Source organism: Salminus brasiliensis, chromosome 20 (assembly GCF_030463535.1).
Source record: "Salminus brasiliensis chromosome 20, fSalBra1.hap2, whole genome shotgun sequence".
NCBI lineage: Eukaryota > Metazoa > Chordata > Actinopteri > Characiformes > Bryconidae > Salminus > Salminus brasiliensis.
The window spans coordinates 18,454,541-18,473,410 of record NC_132897.1 but is presented as its reverse complement, the minus strand read 5'-3'; the positions used below and the strand labels follow the sequence as shown (position 1 = coordinate 18,473,410).

Sequence of the window (18,870 nt, the reverse complement as noted above, 5' to 3'; positions counted from 1 at the left end):
TCACAGGTGGTTCACGGTGTGTGTGTGTGAGCGTGTGCTCGGTGGTGGCTTCGGTGTTTGCGGGCTTTATGCTAAGCCTTAATTTCTTTGGGTGAATTCTTTGCGGGCCCCTAAAAGTGCGTTCTGTAATGAATGCGTGCTGACTTGTTATATGCGGTTCCTTGCTAGTCCTGTAATAGTCCTGTGGGGTTGCCAGGTTCAGAGAAAATCTCCAGCCCAAACTTTGCATAAAACCTACCCACCAGAAGCTCAGACAAAAGTAACAGAAGAAACAGAGTGTACATCTAAAGAAAAGGTCATAACGCATGAATACGTTGGAATAAAGGGCTTTATTTTATTACTGTTATCATTATTATTGTCATAATATCCTCCTAGTTCTCTGTTTATAAATATTTAATCATATAAAGGTCATGGAAGTTTGACCTTGTTTTTAGTCGTTTACACCACTTACCTCCACCGTTGCCATGTTTGTAATTGTCAGAAGCTTTTGACTCTGAACTGCTCTCTAGTGGATGTATTACTTATCATCAATAGCGATGTAAAGGATGCATACGAGTATGTGGGCAGTGACGGACACATCGTTTGAACCAGACGTCAGTATAAATGAGCCTAATGTAAACTTACAACTGTATGTACAAGGCACTTCTAATGACTCTTCAAAGTTGTTAAAATGGTCAGTTATTTGGAATTATTTATTATTTGTTTGTTTTGAGAGTTTTTTAAATATATTTTATTAGCATTTTTACAATGAATAAGTCTGGGAAAGTCATTCTAGGGGCCCTAAATAAATATTCTGCTTAGATCCACCAGTAGGCTAGACCTGGCACTGACTGTAAATGAGTTACAAACAAAAACAGCCTACAAATGTGATGAGTATGCTGCCTGTAAGCACTGCATAAATGCCATTCATCTCCAAGTGCTGTTTGAACGTTTTTTTCAGCCATTGTACAGTAAAGACTGCTCAAGTCTGTAAAAGTCGCAAACAAGAAACAACACACCACCAGAATGTGGAAAAAATCTCCTCATAGTCATAAGGACTGTGTCATGGCCGAAGGGCTCGTGAATAAACTGTACTACTTTGCTTTGAGCAAGCCTTTGCCTGAATGAGTAGAGAAGATCCATTAAAGATCCTGAGCACCTGGGAATCTGAACTAAAGGAACGAGTCCATCCGGCCTATGGGTTTAGGCCTCTAATTATGTAGCTTACTTTTTTTAAAATAGGAGGAGAAGAAGAAGAAGAAAAGAAAAAACAGACGGATATTCAAGCCCTTTATCATTTATTACCCTGAACACATGAAATCTGCTTTACATCCACTGATAAAAACTCACAAATGGAGCCAAGTTGTTCAATACCAAAATTGACAAAGTTCTCAGGTAACAAACACACCATTTGACCCGTAAGATTTTCACTGTTCTCAAAACTTACAAGCCCGTGTGATGTTAAATTCAACGCCTACATCACAGGAGGTAAAAGAGTGAATGGAAAAACAGGATTTGTCAGCATCTTCCAAGTAACATCCATGGAAATGTTGCATCCTGGTGCTTCGCACACATTCCTACAGTGGGTTTTCAAACTTACTTTTTTAGAACAGGCAGAATTCTGGTCCCAGTCTTTATCGCTGTGTACCTCCCAGGAAGGTTTCGTTTCACGGAGACTGTGCGGGTTAACAAAGATACATACAAGGATACAGCCTTTTTTTCCGGATGGCATGCCACTGTGGCCTACTGGGGTCACGGCAAATTCAACTGTCCACACCAACAGTAGTAAGACAGCACTGAGAGTTCTACATGCTTCAGGAGGCATGCCCTGAATGTAGCAGGCCTAAAGTATGAATCTTTCAAGCATAGGCAAAATATTTTATGAGTAATAATGCCTCCACTCTGTCAGAGATTTTAAGTGCTGGAGTGGGAGGCAGTACATTATTCTACACTCTTAAAAATGAAGGTGGCAAAAAGGATTCCCTGGACAAGTGCTATGGAACAGCGTTTCTCAAACTGGTCCATAGGGAGCGCTAGATGGTTCATAGTTTTGCTCCACCTCAACTTGCAATATACAGGGATATAGAAACAACCTGGATGGTCAGCGGATCCCTTAGGATTAGTTTGAGAAGCACTGCTATGGAAGAGCCGCTTTTGGCTTCTTAAAGCAGTGGTTCTCAAACTGCTCTTCATGGACCCCAGTATGATCCAGCAAATCCACGGGTACTTGTTTGATCCCAAGCTGGTCCTTAGGGTCTGATAGACGGTCCAGATGTTTGCTCCACCTCAACTCAATTGTGATCCATTAACAATCTGGACCATTCAGGGATCCATAATTACTGGTTTAGGAACCACTTTTGGTTCTGCTATATAGTCCAGATTTTTGCTCCAACTCACTTTGCAATACAGAGGGGGGATCAAGGCATCCCTGAGGACTTGTATAGGAACCACTACTATGTAAGAACCTCTTTACTTTAGTTCTGTTAAGCAGTAGTTCCCAAACTTTTCCTCACTGACCCCATGATGGTCCAGATCTTTGCTTCATCGTAACCTATGGAATGTATATATAGATATAGAAACAATTGGAATTGTTGGGACTGGTTTGAGAAACACTGCTATAGAAGAACCACTTTTGGTGCCAGATGTAAAGAGTGTTGTAGTTTGCGTTATTTTTATTGATAGTAAAATTGCTGTTGCACAGTCAACCGTCAACCCCATGACATGCCATGCTCGCTGTCGCTCTTATCCGCTAATATAGTTTCAGTATGAACTGTTCTTAGTATCTTCGAAAAAGTGTCAGTGCACTTCTACCAACAGGGTATGTGTTGCTCATGGAAAAATATATTCTGCATACTGGACACGTGCTGTGAACCCACTGAAAAAAAAAAAAAAACAAGTACTTTTATCACATGTCTTTATTAGTCCCACACTAAAGCAACGGGTTGAAATACAGTGGTAGAGAAATGGCTTTTATTATGATTTACGTTTGGTCAGGGATTATATATTTATAAGCTGCTCATTCTTAATAATGTTGGTCCCGTCATTTACTGTGAGAATGGGTGGCCTAAACTTTTATAAAGACAACACTTCGGTGGGCCCAACAGTTCAACATCTATTCACAAAGCATTTATAATATTTTTAGACAACTAAAATCAAACAACCAAAAAAATCATAAAATAATTATATATACACAACTTTTTCCACAATACCACAAGTAATACGAGGCCCCGGCGCCTTACACCTTTATAACATTAGCAGATGTTATGTAAGTGCTTCCATGAACGGATGGTTTCACAGGTACTGCATTTTAAAAGACAACTCAAAACTTGGCAAAACAAATTCAGTGACGATCTTTATTTCCAGGTATTACCTGAATGCGGCCTGGATGTTGTTAAGAGAAATAATGAACAACTACAAAGGAGGTCTGCTTGGTTCTTTTACTTCCCCATCCACCACCTAGTGGTTAATTACATGCTAGCTTCACTTCAGAAGGCAGGCCATCAGTCAGCTGGACTGCTTTCTTAATGATGTTTAGAGGCCTCATCAATTTCTCCGGGGTCACGACGAGGGCAGAGTAAAGCTTCCCAGCCGCGCATCTGTTGCCGTAATCACCTGCACGAAGCAATTGGCAGAGCTCTGCCTTAATTCGTACTGGTGAAATTAAGGATCCTATATCCCATAATAGGAGGGATACAAGCCATAACAATTTAACTAACAATATATCATTTGTTTATAGCCGTTGCCACATTAGCCTTCACAGAAGTGCGCAACATGCAAATGAGCCACTACCCAGTCACCTGAATGCTTTATGTGCTGTGAGCGTCCTGGCCAATCATCAGTGTTCTCTAGACATACATAATATACATAATATAAATAGATTTCAGTATATTAAAAAAAAATGGTATTTTATCCATATAACGCAGCTCTTACCATGGAGGATTGTTGATTCCTAGATGGTAGAGCGAGCCTCACACTGAACACTCTCTCTCTCTAGCAGTTAAGACAATCTCATAAGACTACTTGACACCTAGTTAAGTACCTTAACTGTCATTATACTTGTACAGTACAACAAAATTCTTCTATTCATATATCCTAGCTTAGAGAGCTTGGCTCAGCCATGCTGGGGCCCCGCTGGAACAGAAAGTTTTGGGGCCTTGCTCAAGTGGCAGATTCACAGGCCTGGATATTGAACCTACAACCCTGTGATCTAGCCACTACTCCTACAGCCCCTGCATCTATGTTGACCTTTCATGACGACTGACATGATCCCATGACAAACCTTGCATGTAAACATGCATGCAGGCATATTATTCCAACAAGAGCCAATTGTCGTAAGAGCCGAAAAAGGCCAAATTTATGACCATTCACAGCTGTTGAAATTAGGAGGACCATGCCTCACAGAATTCTCACCGATATTATTTAAATCTCCCTGGCTGTAATACAGCACGTTTATAAAGTATGTAAACGACTCACAGCGAGAGCTAACTAGGCTAAAGTACAGCCTCCACACAGCAAGGTTAGTTACAAAGCACATCGACTATATGGTCAAAAGTATTGGGACACCTGCTCATTCATTGTTTCTCCTGCAATCCAGAGTATGAAAAAACAAGTTTATCCAGTAAATGTTTCTACTGTCCAGGGAAGGCTTTCTTGATTTTGGAGTGAGGTCAAGAAGGTTGGATGGTCACTACTCTACACAGTTCCACTGCTCCACAGCTCAATGCTAGGGGAGCCATCTGGCATTAGTCATGGTGCCAATAGGTTCATGGCCACCTATTGTATTTGCAGTGCTTCTCTACAGGGACTAGACAATCTCTACCTTCCATATCCCATGGTGATGTTTTCACACATCTCCTCCATGCTACTTGGTCCTATCTCTCAGTCCTACCCTCTCCATCCAGTAAGATGAATTCTCCCTGGCTACTCATACTACTTTATTATATACTTTAAAGGTTTAGCCTGAATGCAAATGAAGGTTTATGCCGTTTGTCATGAAAGGCTTGTGCCAATGTCCTTCAGTAACGTGTTACGTGTTACCAAACAGACCATGTGGCAATAACTGATCTGGCTCTGTTTCGTTCAGATATAATAGATTTATCACATAAACGTAGCTCAAATTGGTAATTAAAATTAACAGGAAAATTCTTGTCAACAACTTGAGAGGGAGGAACTTGAGGAATGTTGAAGGGTGCCGTGTAGTACAGTGCTAAAGCCCACCGAGGGGAACCCGAGGCTTCAGTGCAATCTGTAAACAAAAAGATGTTACTTGAGGAGTAGGAACTATTTAAATTTCTAATTTAGGAAGCGGCATTCGGACAGCTCCGTGACTTCCCATCTCACACTCGCGGTTGGGAATAGGTTCATTTAAAGTGAGAGTGCGCTTGCAAGTTTAATTACCAAAATACTGCAGGGCATCGTTTAGCTCAAAAACAGAAACAGAGCTGTTAAAAACTGTCCACTGGGGTAATAGGCTCGTGCTGATAACTGCATCGTTTTTTTTTTTCATAAGTGTGTTTTAAAGTCATTTTAATATTTTTTTAAAAATTACTGCTTAAAATGTCGTTGACTTCCAGCTCAGTGCTCTGCACATCGGCAGTGTGCTTATATTAACCAAGTGGGTATAGAGGTATCTGGTTCTCAGAGCATATATATATTATATTCTGGGTCATCTTCTTAAAGCAACATCATCTGTAAAAGTTACTGTATTCAGTTAGATATTTCTCCAGATTCATTACAAGTGGTTTTGATGACAGAATATTGACGGTATGTTTCCTTCTTGGTAGCTGTAATCAAGCCTAGTTTTGAAGCATGTAAATAATTCACAGTCAGAGCTAACCAGGCTAAAGTACAGCGTCCACAGGGCAGGGTTTGTTTTAACAGTGCTACAAGTAAGCCTAGAAATGAAAACAATGAGAGAATTCTCGAGTCTACATCTCTTCTCTTAAATTCTACATTTGTGATATAGAAACATACTACAAATGTAGAATAACTGATATATGCTGTTCTACTTTGCCATCAGAAATTCATTGCCACATTTGACCCACTAATCTTTTCACTAATCAGATTTGTTTTTGCATGCACTTAGACTGAAAAGCTTGTCTGATGCAAACAATATGGAACTGTATTGACTTTGTATGATTTTTTTTAAAGATCATTCAAGCGATTATTTGGACCCGCCTGTCCATCTGCTATAACAAACCCTTCTGATGGAGTGCTGGAAACAAAATTTGCATTTGCATTTTTCATTGTAGCACAGATGTGCAAGTGTAATGTGTTTAAAATTATTATTCTAGCTCAAATCCTTTCCTTACTTACTCAGTACTAGGCTGTGCCCTGCATATACCAGACAGGCTTGGGTGAAAATTAGGGATGCAAGATCAGAATTGGCAGATGTTTTTTTTTTTTTTTTTTGCCCCAAACACATGATGGGCAATCAGGATTCGGCTCATCTGATTGTGGTCTTATGGCATTAATATAGCGTGAGGAAGGTAAGTGCACTTGTGCTGTTTTTGAATGCTGCTGCTACACGTGTCCCAAAATCAGTGTCATAGTGTAATTTTTTCAAATATCCAAATAAATACCCAGTTGCCTTTTACTTTCAATGTAGCAGTTTTATAGCAGTTCTTTATTTGCCATGTACATGTAGTTTAAATGGCAGCTGTGGCTGCTGGAAAGTACTGGAAAAAATGGCTCATAAAAATCAGTCAATTCGACTTTAAAGAAATCGTAATCGGCCATAAGGTTCATGATGGATGCATCCCTACTGAACATTATCCGTGAGAATAACGGATAACAGTGAAGATCCGAGCTGCACTCTCCTTTGCCAGATGGGTCAACTACTGGTTCACAAACAAACCTGCGTTTGACTTCAGGCCTTTATATTTGATCATACACGATGTGAAAACTACAGTAGATTTTAAATGTACAGTAAAAGCTACAGTAGATTTCAAGTGTACAGGATCCCCATGCTAAACATTACACAAACCCTTGTCTGATCTCTTGCCTATTTACACTTCAGCGTTCGGAGCTGAACTGGAATTACATTCATGTTGATGGGAAATGGAACGTTAAAATCATATGCAAAGTGTGGAAGATTCACCAGTTCTGATGTACTAGGGTTCATAAATAACCAAAATGTGAATTCACATCACTTGCAGGCAAGTAGTCACCTGACACATTTGACAGGCTGTGATGCATGTTCACACCATGTAGCTGGCAGCTCGAAGGCCAAGATAGTGTTTAAAAAACTCTCCAATGTTCCTCGAGTTCCAAGCATCCAAGCTGAAAACAGTTCTTCTGTATTCCTGGAGCAAATGCTGAATACTCAACAGCAACTGTTATTGCATTACCGAGGGCTTTCAAAAAAGAATTACTGTTGGACATAGTATGGCTTTGCCATGTTGCTCACTAAAGTTCAACCATGATGCAAATACTTAAACTAGCAAATGACCACAATTCTTGCTAGGTCACTTGCAAGGGTGTGAATTCATTATCTGTAAACACATTAAACTCCCCAACAGGAATACATGTCAAATGGATACAGCACAAAAAAACAGCAAAAAACACCAGATACCATACATTATATAACACTCTGTCGTGAAAATTGACTGCCACCAATTGGTGACTGGAATGTCTGGAATATTCCATCAACCCTGTCTTTAGAGAGATGCACCATCTATACTGCTCTCAGATACCTTTTCCAGGTCCTCCATGACCAAATCCTGCTCGTTCACGTGATTAACCCTCCGGGAGCTGTGGTTTTCCACACTGTTGAGGGAGATGGGCTCAGTAGAGGGTTGCAGGTTAGCTGGCAATACAGCGTTACTCTGCACCCTATGCGAGTACGTCTTCCGCCGATGGCCGCCTGCCGAGCACAGCCTGAACTTAAAAATGGCTTGGAATCCGCGGCGGAAGTTCTCGTTGAAGAATCCGTATATTATAGGGTTGACGCTGCTGTTGAAGAAGGCTAGCCAGTGAGCGAAAGGATAGATGTAGATGTTAATAAGCCTGTACTGGTGCTCCGTGAGCCTGGCGTAGTCCGTCAGCATCATCAGGGTCCACAAAGGCAACCAGGACAAGATGAAGAGCAAGGCCACGATGAGAAGCATTTTGATGACTCTCTGTTTCTTCTTGGATACAGTGTGACGGTTGTCGTGGCCAGGCTTCCCGCCTGTTGGCACGGCAGTTTTGAACAGTGTAATCCCAATCCTGGCGTACATGATCACGATGAGGGAGAGGGGGGCTAGGTATATGTTGGCAAATAAAACAGTGGTGTAGATCTTTCTCATCTCCTGGTTGGGCCAGTTCTCCCTGCACCAGTAGAAAGGGCTCGTCTTGTTGCCGTCCCCGAGGAACACACGGATGGTTTGCTCTTTGGTCACCTGAAGCATGACTCCGGAGGGACACATGATTGATATGGCCAAGACCCAGATGATGACGATGATGAGTGTGGCTGTTGATATCGTCAGTTTTTGCTTGAAGGGATAAACGATGCATCGGAATCTGCAAAAAACAATATGTGTCAAGTCAATTTTTGATGGCAAATGGCAACATATGAACGTCCCTCCTGACTTAAAAGTGGAAAGAAGGAAACGCCCAGAAGTTTGAGGTTAGGTACCTGGCTTATTTTATTTTATCTTATTTTATTTTATTTCATTATTTTTGTCCCCAAAATTAAAAATGGACTCTACACCCAGCCTACTGAAAGACTAAATACAATGGCTACTTTAGGAGAATAAGGAACTAACACCAGGCCACTGTGGTTACCTGCACACAAAAAAAACTTCAAGTGCACTGATCATTAGTGTGGCAACAACTACGCTTTAGTGCACTGTAGCATAATAAAGTTTAGCATACTTGTGTCGGCTACCAGGCTTATCCAACATCGCTACCACAGTGGTAACATGGCCTGTCTGCCAGGCTCATCGCTACTGCAGGGTTAGCACGGGCCAGCTGCTGCGCTCATCCAGCATTACTAGCGCAGGGTTAATGCAGCCCCACTACCGGGCTTGTCCAACATCGGTACTGGAGGGTTAGCATGGCCCGGCTCCCTTAGTGGAAACTAGCCTTACCTTCGCAAGGCAAACACTTTGTATTAACAGCTGTGCTGGCTATGTTCAAGATTTTATGATTGTTTATCCTCTTTTAGGCCAGGACCACGGCTATAACCGGTCTAAGAGGTCCTCGGCATGGAATGATGCGGTGCGACGCGGCCTTCGCAAACATTTGGCCTGGCAATGGAAAAGAGGCCCATGACGTGTCATGCAGAAACCAGGGGTTCGAAAAGAGAGAGTAGCTAAAAGCTAACCCAGCCTACTGGTTACAATGTCTCTGTCTAGCAAAAATCTTATAAGACTAAGAAGCAATTAGGTAGATTTAAGAGACAAGAGATGTTTTCTAAGAAAATAATTTTTATTTGTTACACATCTAAGCTATGATAGGGAGCGTCTCGAGGATGTAAACCAGCCAATGACAACCAAGGTTATAATTTGTCAACCCCACACGTCCACCATAAAAGAAAAATCAGTTTATTTCCTTCTGAGGCAAAATATCAGGGTTGCAAAAACATTTTTCACATCAATGTCACATACTTACTATTCATACCTCAAACAACAACCTTCAACTCTGTCCTATCTCTCGGTTACGGCTCCATTTCTTAAAGGAACATCTAGCCTAACCATCTATCCAATCATACATCATCTCAGAGTTAAGGGTTTAATGACTGTTCCATCATATCAGAAACTGCACATTATCCATAATTGTATAACAAAGCTTTTACGGCTGTAAATGAAACAACTGGAAACAAAAATAACATTTCCAAAAGCCAGATTTCGAAGACACCGCTTGTTGGGAGCTAGGCTTCAACCTGTAAGACATTGTGCTTTATGTTCAGGTGATGGTACGCTTCCTGAATTTATGAGGGCATCTATCAGTGTTCAACTCTGGCTGTCATTCTTTGAAGTATTTATTACAATGAACCCAACTGGTGTGTCTCAGACACGAATATCATTCATGAGCTCATATTCATCCTGCTTTTAAAGTAGGGAGGGAATTGGAATGCTCAATTTCTTCTTTAGGTATGAATCATGTCTCTCTTTCAGAGGTGGTGTCAACTCAGGCTTGTCACAGGTTCTGTCTTCCCATTTCTAGATTTGAAGGCCGCCTTCATGCAAAAAAAGAATTGCACTATTCAAATGAAAGGCATGCGGCTGTCAGTGGCAGACTACAAAACTGGTATAATGTGACTAAAACGGACATATTCTCAGGTTGGCTTCTAATTCTGGTTCCACATACTAATAGGTGATATACAGGGCTGAAGAACGTGTCTTAGCTTTTGAACCTGTATGCGCATTTAAATGGTCTGGTTTTTAAATAAGCAAGGGTGAATATTTTATTTCACTGTTGTTGGTGGAAGCGATTTCTGCAGGTGCTGCCAAAAACACTACAGGATTAAATGTACATGTCTTATGCAAAGGTTTTGGCACCCCTATCCAAATGAAAATGATCAGTATTCTGTTGCGAAAGTGCTTCACCCAATACTTTTGGGATGAGTTGGGGAGTTGTGGGTAAGGAGGGGTCATGCTCATTCCAACATCTTGACCTCACGAACACTCTTGTTGAAGATCCTCATAGCATTGCTCCTGCTTCTAAACATAGTAGAAAGCCTTCTTCCCTGGACAGTAGAGACAGTTACTCAAAAAAGCAGGATAAACTCTTTTAAATAGCCTTGATTTCAGAAGAAACACAGACTGAACAGGTGTCCAAATACTTTTGTCCATATAGTACAGATATGGTAGGCAGTGGACCAAACCGCTTATTATTTTGTGTCTATAATTAGCACACATTCTTTAAGCTTAAAAATGTTATATTGTGTTTACAATGATATATTAAGAAGGGACAACGTTTTCCCCAAGAAAAGGACCCGTCTGTCCCCCTGAGTAATCTCTTCCTGTGGTGCGGAGTGATGTTGGGAACTTTGTAAGACCTCAAATGGGCACATTTAGATGTCTAGACAGTAGACAGTGGGGTCCTTTCATTTTATGGTGCGAAATACTCTGTGGCCAGCACTTTCAATGGTATACTGCATCAACTTCAAAAGATGTTGTGGCAGCTTTCATATACCGAAGAATGGGTGCGCGTGTGTTTACGGCTCAAAGGTTGGTAGCATGTCATGTGAGAGGTATAAAGACTACTGCACTGGAGAATGGCCATGAGGAGAAAAACAAACCACTGCATGAGACCATTCTGTATTTTAGAATCTCATTTAGAATTGAACTGATTATCATGACAATCAAAAAACTTGATGTATTATTTCACTTTTTATATATATAATATATTAATATACAGTGGGGGAAAAAGTATTTAGTCAGTCACCAATTGTGCAAGTTCTCCCACTTAAAAAGATGAGAGAGGCCTGTAATTGACATCATAGGTAGACCTCAACTATGAGAGACAAAATGAGAAAGAAAATTCTGAAAATCACATTGTCTGATTTTTAAAGAATTTATTTGCAAATAATGGTGAAAAATAAGTATTTGGTCACCTACAAACAAGCAAGATTTCTGGCTGTCACAGACCTGTAACTTCAAGAGGCTTCTCTGTCCTACACTCATTACCTGTATTAATGGCAACAGTATAAAAGATACCTGCCCACAACCTCAAACAGTCACACTCCAAACTCCACTATGGTGAAGACCAAAGAGCTGTCGAAGGACACCAGAAACAAAATTGTAGACCTGCACCAAGCTGGGAAGACTGAATCTGCAATAGGCAAGCAGCTTGGTGTGAAGTAATCTAGTGTGGGAGCAATAATCAGAAAATGGGAGACCTACAAGACCACTGCTAATCTCCCTCGATCAGGGGCTCCACGCAAGATCTCAGCCCGTGGGGTCAAAATGATCACAAGAACGGTGAGCAAAGATCCCAGAACCACACGGGGGGACCTAATGAATGACCTGCAGAAAGCTGGGACCAACATTACAAAGGCTACCGTCAGTAACACACTACGCCGCCAGGGACTCAGATCTTGCAGTGCCAGACGTGTTCCCCTGCTTAAGCCAGTACATATCCGGGCGCGTCTGAAGTTTGCTGGAGAGCATTTGGATGTTCCGGAAGAGTATTGTGAGAATGTCTTATGGTCAGATGAAACCAAAGTAGAACTGTTTGGTACAAACACAACTCGTTGTGTTTGGAGAAGAGTGAATGCTGAGTTGCATCCAAAAAACACCATACCAACTGTGAAGCATGGGGGTGGTAACATCATGCTTTGGGACTGTTTCTCTGCAAAGGGACTAGGACGACTGGTCTGTGTACATGAAAGAATGAATGGGGCCATGTATTGTGAGATTTTGAGTGCAAACCTCCTTTCATCAGCAAGGGCATTGAAGATGAAACGTGGCTGGGTATTTCAGCATGACAATGATCCCAAGCAGGAGTGGCTTCGTAAGAAGCATTTCAAGGTCCTGAAGTGGCCTAGCCAGTCTCCAGATCTCAACCCCATAGAAAACCTTTGGAGGGAGTTGAAAGTCTGTGTTGCCCGCCGACAGCCCCAAAACATCACTGCTCTAGAGGAGATCTGCATGGAGGAATGGGCCAACATACCAGCGACGGTGTGTGCCAACCTTGTGAAGACTTACAGAAAACGTTTGACCTCTGTCATTGCCAACAAAGGATATATAACAAAGTACTGAGATGAACTTTTGTTATTGACCGAATACTTATTTTCCACCATTATTTGCAAATAAATTCTTTAAAAATCAGACAATGTGATTTTCTGATTTTTTTTCTCATTTTGTCTCTCACAGTTGAGGTCTACCTATGATGTCAATTACAGGCCTCTCTCATTTTGTTAAGTGGGAGAACTTGCACAATTGGTGACTGACTAAATACTTTTTCCCCCCCACTGTACAGTGAGTCCAAGAAGTATTTGATCCCTTGCTGATTTTCTTCGTTGGCCCACTAATAAAGACATGATCATTCTATACTTTTAATGGTAGATGTATTCTTACATGGAGAGACAGAATATTAAAAAGAAAATCCAGAAAATAAATCTAAGGAATATATATTAATTGATTTGTATTTCATGGAGTGAAATAAGTATTTGATCCCTTAGTATTCATTAGCAGTTCTGGCTTTTACAGACCAGTTAGACACTCCCAATCAACTTGTTACCTGACCTGAAGCCACCTGTTCTCACTAATCACTTGTGTGAAAAACACCTGTCCACAGAATCAGACAGATCACACAGATTTCAAGTCTCCAACATGGGTAAAACCAAAGAGCTGTCACAGGACCTCAGAGTCAGAATTGTTGACCTTCACAAAGCTGGAATGGGCTACAAAAAGATTAGTAAGGTGTTGGATGTGAAAGTAACAACTATTGGTGCAATTATCAGAAAGTTTAAAGAGTATAACATGACAATCAACAGACCTCGGCCCGGTGCTCCAAAGAAGATTTCGCCTCGTGGGGTGGCAATGATGCTGAGAACAGTCAGAAATCGTCCTGCAACCACTCGGCAGGAGTTAGCAAATGACCTGAAGGCAGCTGGGACCACAGTTTGCAAGGAAACAATTGGCAACACTTTGCGCAACAATGGATTCACATCCTGCAGTGCCCGAAAGGTACCCCTGCTGAAGAGAGCACATGTGGAGGCGCGCCTCAAGTATGCCAATGATCATTTGAAAGATGAACCAAGTTATTGGGAGAAGGTTTTGTGGTCAGACGAGACCAAAATTGAACTTTTTGGCCTCAACTCCACCCGCCATGTGTGGAGGAAGAAAAATGCTGCCTATGACCCCAAGAACACTGTGCCCACCGTCAAGCATGGAGGTGGAAGCATAATGTTTTGGGGGTGTTTCTCTGCCAAGGGTACAGGGCTACTTCACCGCATCACTGGGAAGATGGATGGAGCCATGTACCGCACAATCCTGAGGGACAACCTCCTCCCCTCTGCCAGGGATCTGAAAATGGGCCGTGGTTGGGTCTTCCAACATGATAACGACCCTAAACATACAGCAAAGGCAACAAAGGATTGGCTCAAGAAAAATCACATTAAGGTCATGGAGTGGCCCAGCCAGTCGCCAGACCTCAATCCGATCGAAAATCTATGGAGGGAGCTGAAGGTCAGAGTTGCCAAGCGACAGCCCACCAACCTTCATGATTTAGAGAGGATCTGCAAAGAAGAGTGGGCCAAAATTCCCCCTGGTGTGTGTGCTAAACTTGTGGTTAACTACAACAAACGTCTCACCGCTGTGCTTGCAAACAAAGGCTTTGCCACTAAGTATTGAGTGTGTTTGGCAAGAGGGATCAAATACTTATTTTCCTCATTGAAATACAAATTAATTAAAATATATTCTTTAAAATTATATTCTGGATTTTTGTCTTGATATTCTGTCTCTCCATGTTAGAATATATCTACCATTAAAAGTGCAGAAGGATAGTGTCTTTATTAGTGGGCAAACAAAGAAAATCAGCAAGGGATCAAATACTTCTTGGACTCACTGTATATATTTCACCACTGTGTGAACAGTCACAGTTTTTCATATATCAGTTTTTTATATTCAGTTTCTTTATTTCAAAATTTGCTCAGATTTTTACCCATTTTCCCCTCAGTTTCGACTGCCAATTACCGAACCTGAACGTGATCTCCCCCCTCCCCCAACGCGATGCCCCCACCACCAGTGATTGTGGACTAGCACAAGCCCCCTCCGATGCGTGGGCAATCAAGCTGCTAATTTTTTCGAACTGCCACCAAAGCAACGTCGCCGGGAACCAATTAACCTGGAGGGAAGAGCCGCATACCCGGCTATAACGCACCAGCCTGCAGCTGAACCAGCGTTTCTTTGATCATAGTGACAGCGCCCAAGTCCGCTGGACCACCCGGGGCCCACTATATTAATTTTTTATGTACATTAAGATACATTTTGGACTGGTTGTGTGTGGTTAGTGTAATTGCACTTGCTGTAGAAGTGAGGCTCAGCGGTCAGTGTTAGAAGAAAATTAATAAACAATTATATATACACACAGCTCCACAAGTCAGACAATGGCTACAAGAAAATAGCCACTCACCTACACCTGTCCATATCTACTGTCAGAGGAATTAAGAAGTTTAAAACAACTGGAACAGTGGTAAACAAGCCTGGACGAGGACGCAAGTTTATTTTGCCACCACGCACAGTGAGGAGGATAAGAGAAATAAAAAGGTCTCCAAAGCTCACTGTTACAGAATTGCAACAAATGGTAGCTTCTTGGGGTCACATAGTCTCCAAAACAACCATCAGGCACTATCTGCATGCCAACAAGCTGGTTGGGAGGCATGCACGGAAAAAACCTTCTCACTCACAATCATAAACGCAAAGGTTTGGAGTTTGCTAAGCAGTACTGGAACTTCAACTGGGACCGTGTGCTTTGGTCAGATGAAACTAAGAGAGCTTTTTGGCAACAAATGCTCTAAGTGGGTCTGGCGTAACACAAGAGCTGAGTATGCAGAAAAGCACCTCATGCTCACTGTGAAATATGGGGGAGGATCAGTGATGCTGTGGGCCTGTTTCTCTTGGACCAAAGCAAAAAGTTTATTGGCAACAAACCATAAACGAAACAGAAATGCAGCACCAATCACAAGGGATAAGGAAGAACAAAAAACCGTGACAAACAATACTGGGCAAACAAAAGGAACACACCTGGGGCTGGTGAGGCACTAGGGCAGTGCTAGCTGCCGGGGCTGATCCAATACAGTTACTCAGAAACAAACTTCCAAGCCGAGCCTGGGAAAACTATGAACTAGGACATAGAGTAGCGCTAGTCAGACGCATTGAACTTACTAGACTTGAGAGCGTGAGGAGTCAGCCGCCAAACCTAGACGACTGTTCCGGTCCGACGGTGAGGAGAGCTAACTGCTGAAACAAGCTGGAGAGTCACTCACTCCTGGAGCTCCAGGACCCCAGCTTGCTGAACCGAAGAAGCCTGGCGAAAGATCGCCACAGACCTACAGTAGCTCCCTAATGGACCCTGAGGCAAGAGCAGCCTAGCTAGTTAGCTTCCCCTGCTAAGCTAGCGAGAGAGAGAGAGCGCGAGAGAGAGAGAGCGCGAGAGAGACCTCTGTATGAGGATGCACTCTACAGACCAGACCAGTGAATACTGAGTCTCTACCGTTAACTGAATAACCTGGGTGCATGTGGTGCACTAAGGGTAATCCTCGGCAACCAGCAGCTGGCACTAGCCCTACTTAAATACACCAGCCCACAGGTGTAACACATTAACCTAACAAAGAATAGTCACATGACAACCAAAACCAGAAACCAAAATGGCGACGAGGGGTGTCAACCCGAAGGTCCATTTCAACATAAAAGTCCTTCCTTTGAATAAACATGGCATGGTTCATTAACATAGTTAATTTTTGCCTGTGAGCCGTGGCCCGGGACTGCCTTTGGGGCGGGCGCGGCGGCGCGGGCGTGACAGTACCCCCCCCCCAATGCGGCCGGGTGGGTCCTTCGACGGGGACGCCCCAGGCGCTGAACCGAAACCAGTGTCTCCGAACTTCCTGCGGAGGGTCCCATCCGGTCCGACGAGGCTGATGGACCCCTCTCCGGCCGCGAGGGTCTCCCACGGACGGGGGCTTGCGAGTTCCTGGGACGTCCGCGAGGCCTGGGAGCTGGCTTACTTGGGAACCTTTCGTGGAATTCCCAGACCAACGCAGGGTCCAGGACATGATCGGCCGGTTCCCAGGAGCGTTCCTCTGGACCGAACCCCTCCCAGTCGAGCAGGTACTGCAATCGTACTGCAAACCCTCAATCTCCACCGGTTCCAGCGGCGTGTCCGCCTCGTCCAGGGGTCCAGGTACCACGGGCTTGAGCTGAGACACATGGAAAAACAGGTGAACACGTGACTGTGGGGGTAGTCGGACACGATAAGCAACTTCGTTGATTCTTTTTTCTATCACATAAGGACCAGAGCACTTAACTTTCAGTTTGTGTGAAGGGAGACTAGTTCGGAGGTCCTTCGTGGCCAACCAGACCCGGTCACCTGGTTGGTATGTCGGAGTCTCTTCCGGTCTGCTTGGGCCTTGTAGCGTCGCAGGAATGTCTGGATGTGCTGGTGGGCTCAGGTCCAGACCGCTTCGCTGCGACGCATCCAAGCATCCACTGCTGGGACTTGGGTCTCCGTGGCAGTCCAGGGGGCCAGCGGAGGCTGGTAGCCTAGGTAACACTGGTATGGGGTCAGGCCAGTGGTTGCGCACCTCAGTGAGTTCTGGGCCATCTCTGCCCTGGACGGGCAGACTCACCGCATTGGCGCGAGGGGTCCCTTCCTCACGCTCCTTGGTGAATAGGCAGGATTTCAATGGGAGTCGTCGAGGACAGGCCTTCCTTCCGTGCCCCGCAGTAGTAGCAGAGTCCCTCTCGGCTCCGTCTACTGCGTTCTTCCTGTGTGAGGCCCCGGGTACCCACTTCCATGGGCTCGCAGGTCGTTCCTGCCGATGACGTCGGGGCGGTTTGCCCCTCTGAACCAGCGAGTAGCTCTACTCTGGACAGCCGGACCGGTCTGCCTTCCCGGCCTGGCCGCTGAACCCCCAACTTTTGGGAACCTGGGGTTAGTAGGACGACCAAGAAGCTGGTCTAACCTAATAGCGAGCGTGATAAGCTCGTCAAGCTCAAGCGACTCACCCCGGCATGCCATCTCCCGCTGCAGACGCGGATTAAGTCCGTTGCAGAACAGCGCCACCAAGGCCGGCTGGTTCCACCCGCTACCAGTGGCTAGCGTTCGGACCTCGGAGCAGGAGATCTCCTTAGTGAGCCCCTCTCGGAGGTGTTGGAACACCGCTTTGAACTGCTTCAAGTAGTCAGAGAAGGGCTTCTCACTGAGGTCCTCCCAGATGGCTGTGGCCCAGTCCAGAGCTTTTCCAGCGATACGAGAAAGGCGATAAACGCCTGGTCAGTGCCGGTTGGGGAGATTATTTAAAAAAAAAAAAAAAAAAAAAAAAAAAAAAAAAAAAACGCACACTGTAGCAAGAACCCCTCGCAAAGCTCCGGATCGCCATGGTACGGGGAAGTCGTGACAGGGCTGGGAGGACTAGGGGGCTCCAACAAAGTCTGAACCCGATTCGTGAGCCCCTGGATGCCACCCACTAGTTGGGCGACTTGTTGCTGCTGATCAGCCTGTTGCTGCACCAGGCGACCAACCGTCTCTGACACACTCTGTAACGTGTGTCGCTGCTGCCCCAGGAATCGACCCTGGGCACAAACAGCCTGACCCAAGGCCTCCATCCCCGCTGTTCGGAGGCGGTCGGCCGAGGATTCTGTCATGATCCACTCGGTCTGACAATGACGGGAGAACACTCGCAGGGGATGGACCAAAGCGAGGAGTTTATTGGCAACAATAAACCATAAACGAAACAGAAATGCAGCACCAATTACAAGGGATAAGGAAGAACAAAAAGCCGTGACAAACAATACTGGGCAAACAAAAGGAACACACCTGGGGCTGGTGAGGCACTAGGGCAGTGCTAGCTGCCGGGGCTGAGCCAATACCGTTACTCAGAAACAAACTTCCAAGCCGAGCCTGGGAAAACTATGAACTAGGACATAAAGAGTAGCGCTAGTCAGACGCATTGAACTTACTAGACTTAAGAGCGTGAGGAGTCAGCCGCCAAACCTGGAGCTCCAGGACCCCAGCTTGCTGAACCGAAGAAGCCTGGCAAAAGATCACCACAGACCTGCAGTAGCTCCCTAATGGATCCTGAGGCAAGAGCAGCCTAGCTAGTTAGCTTCCCCCACTAAGCTAGCTAGGTAGAGAGAGAGTCCTCTGTACAAGGATGCGCTCTACAGACCAGACCAGTGAATACTAAGTCTCTACCGTGAACTCAATAACCTGGGTGCATGTGGTGGACTAAGGGTAATC

General features: G+C 44.1%; 1 protein-coding gene across 1 annotated transcript in view; it reads right to left on the bottom strand.

Moving 5' to 3' along the window:
• Nucleotides 1-1,216: 1,216 nt before the first annotated feature.
• Nucleotides 1,217-18,870, bottom strand: part of npffr2a (neuropeptide FF receptor 2a) — a 51,330-nt gene continuing 33,676 nt past the window's right edge. The window contains exon 4 of the mRNA XM_072664364.1: nt 1,217-8,481. Coding sequence (XP_072520465.1) covers nt 7,638-8,481 — 844 coding nt within the window. The 3' untranslated portion in view covers nt 1,217-7,637. The remainder of the gene's footprint in view (nt 8,482-18,870) is intronic.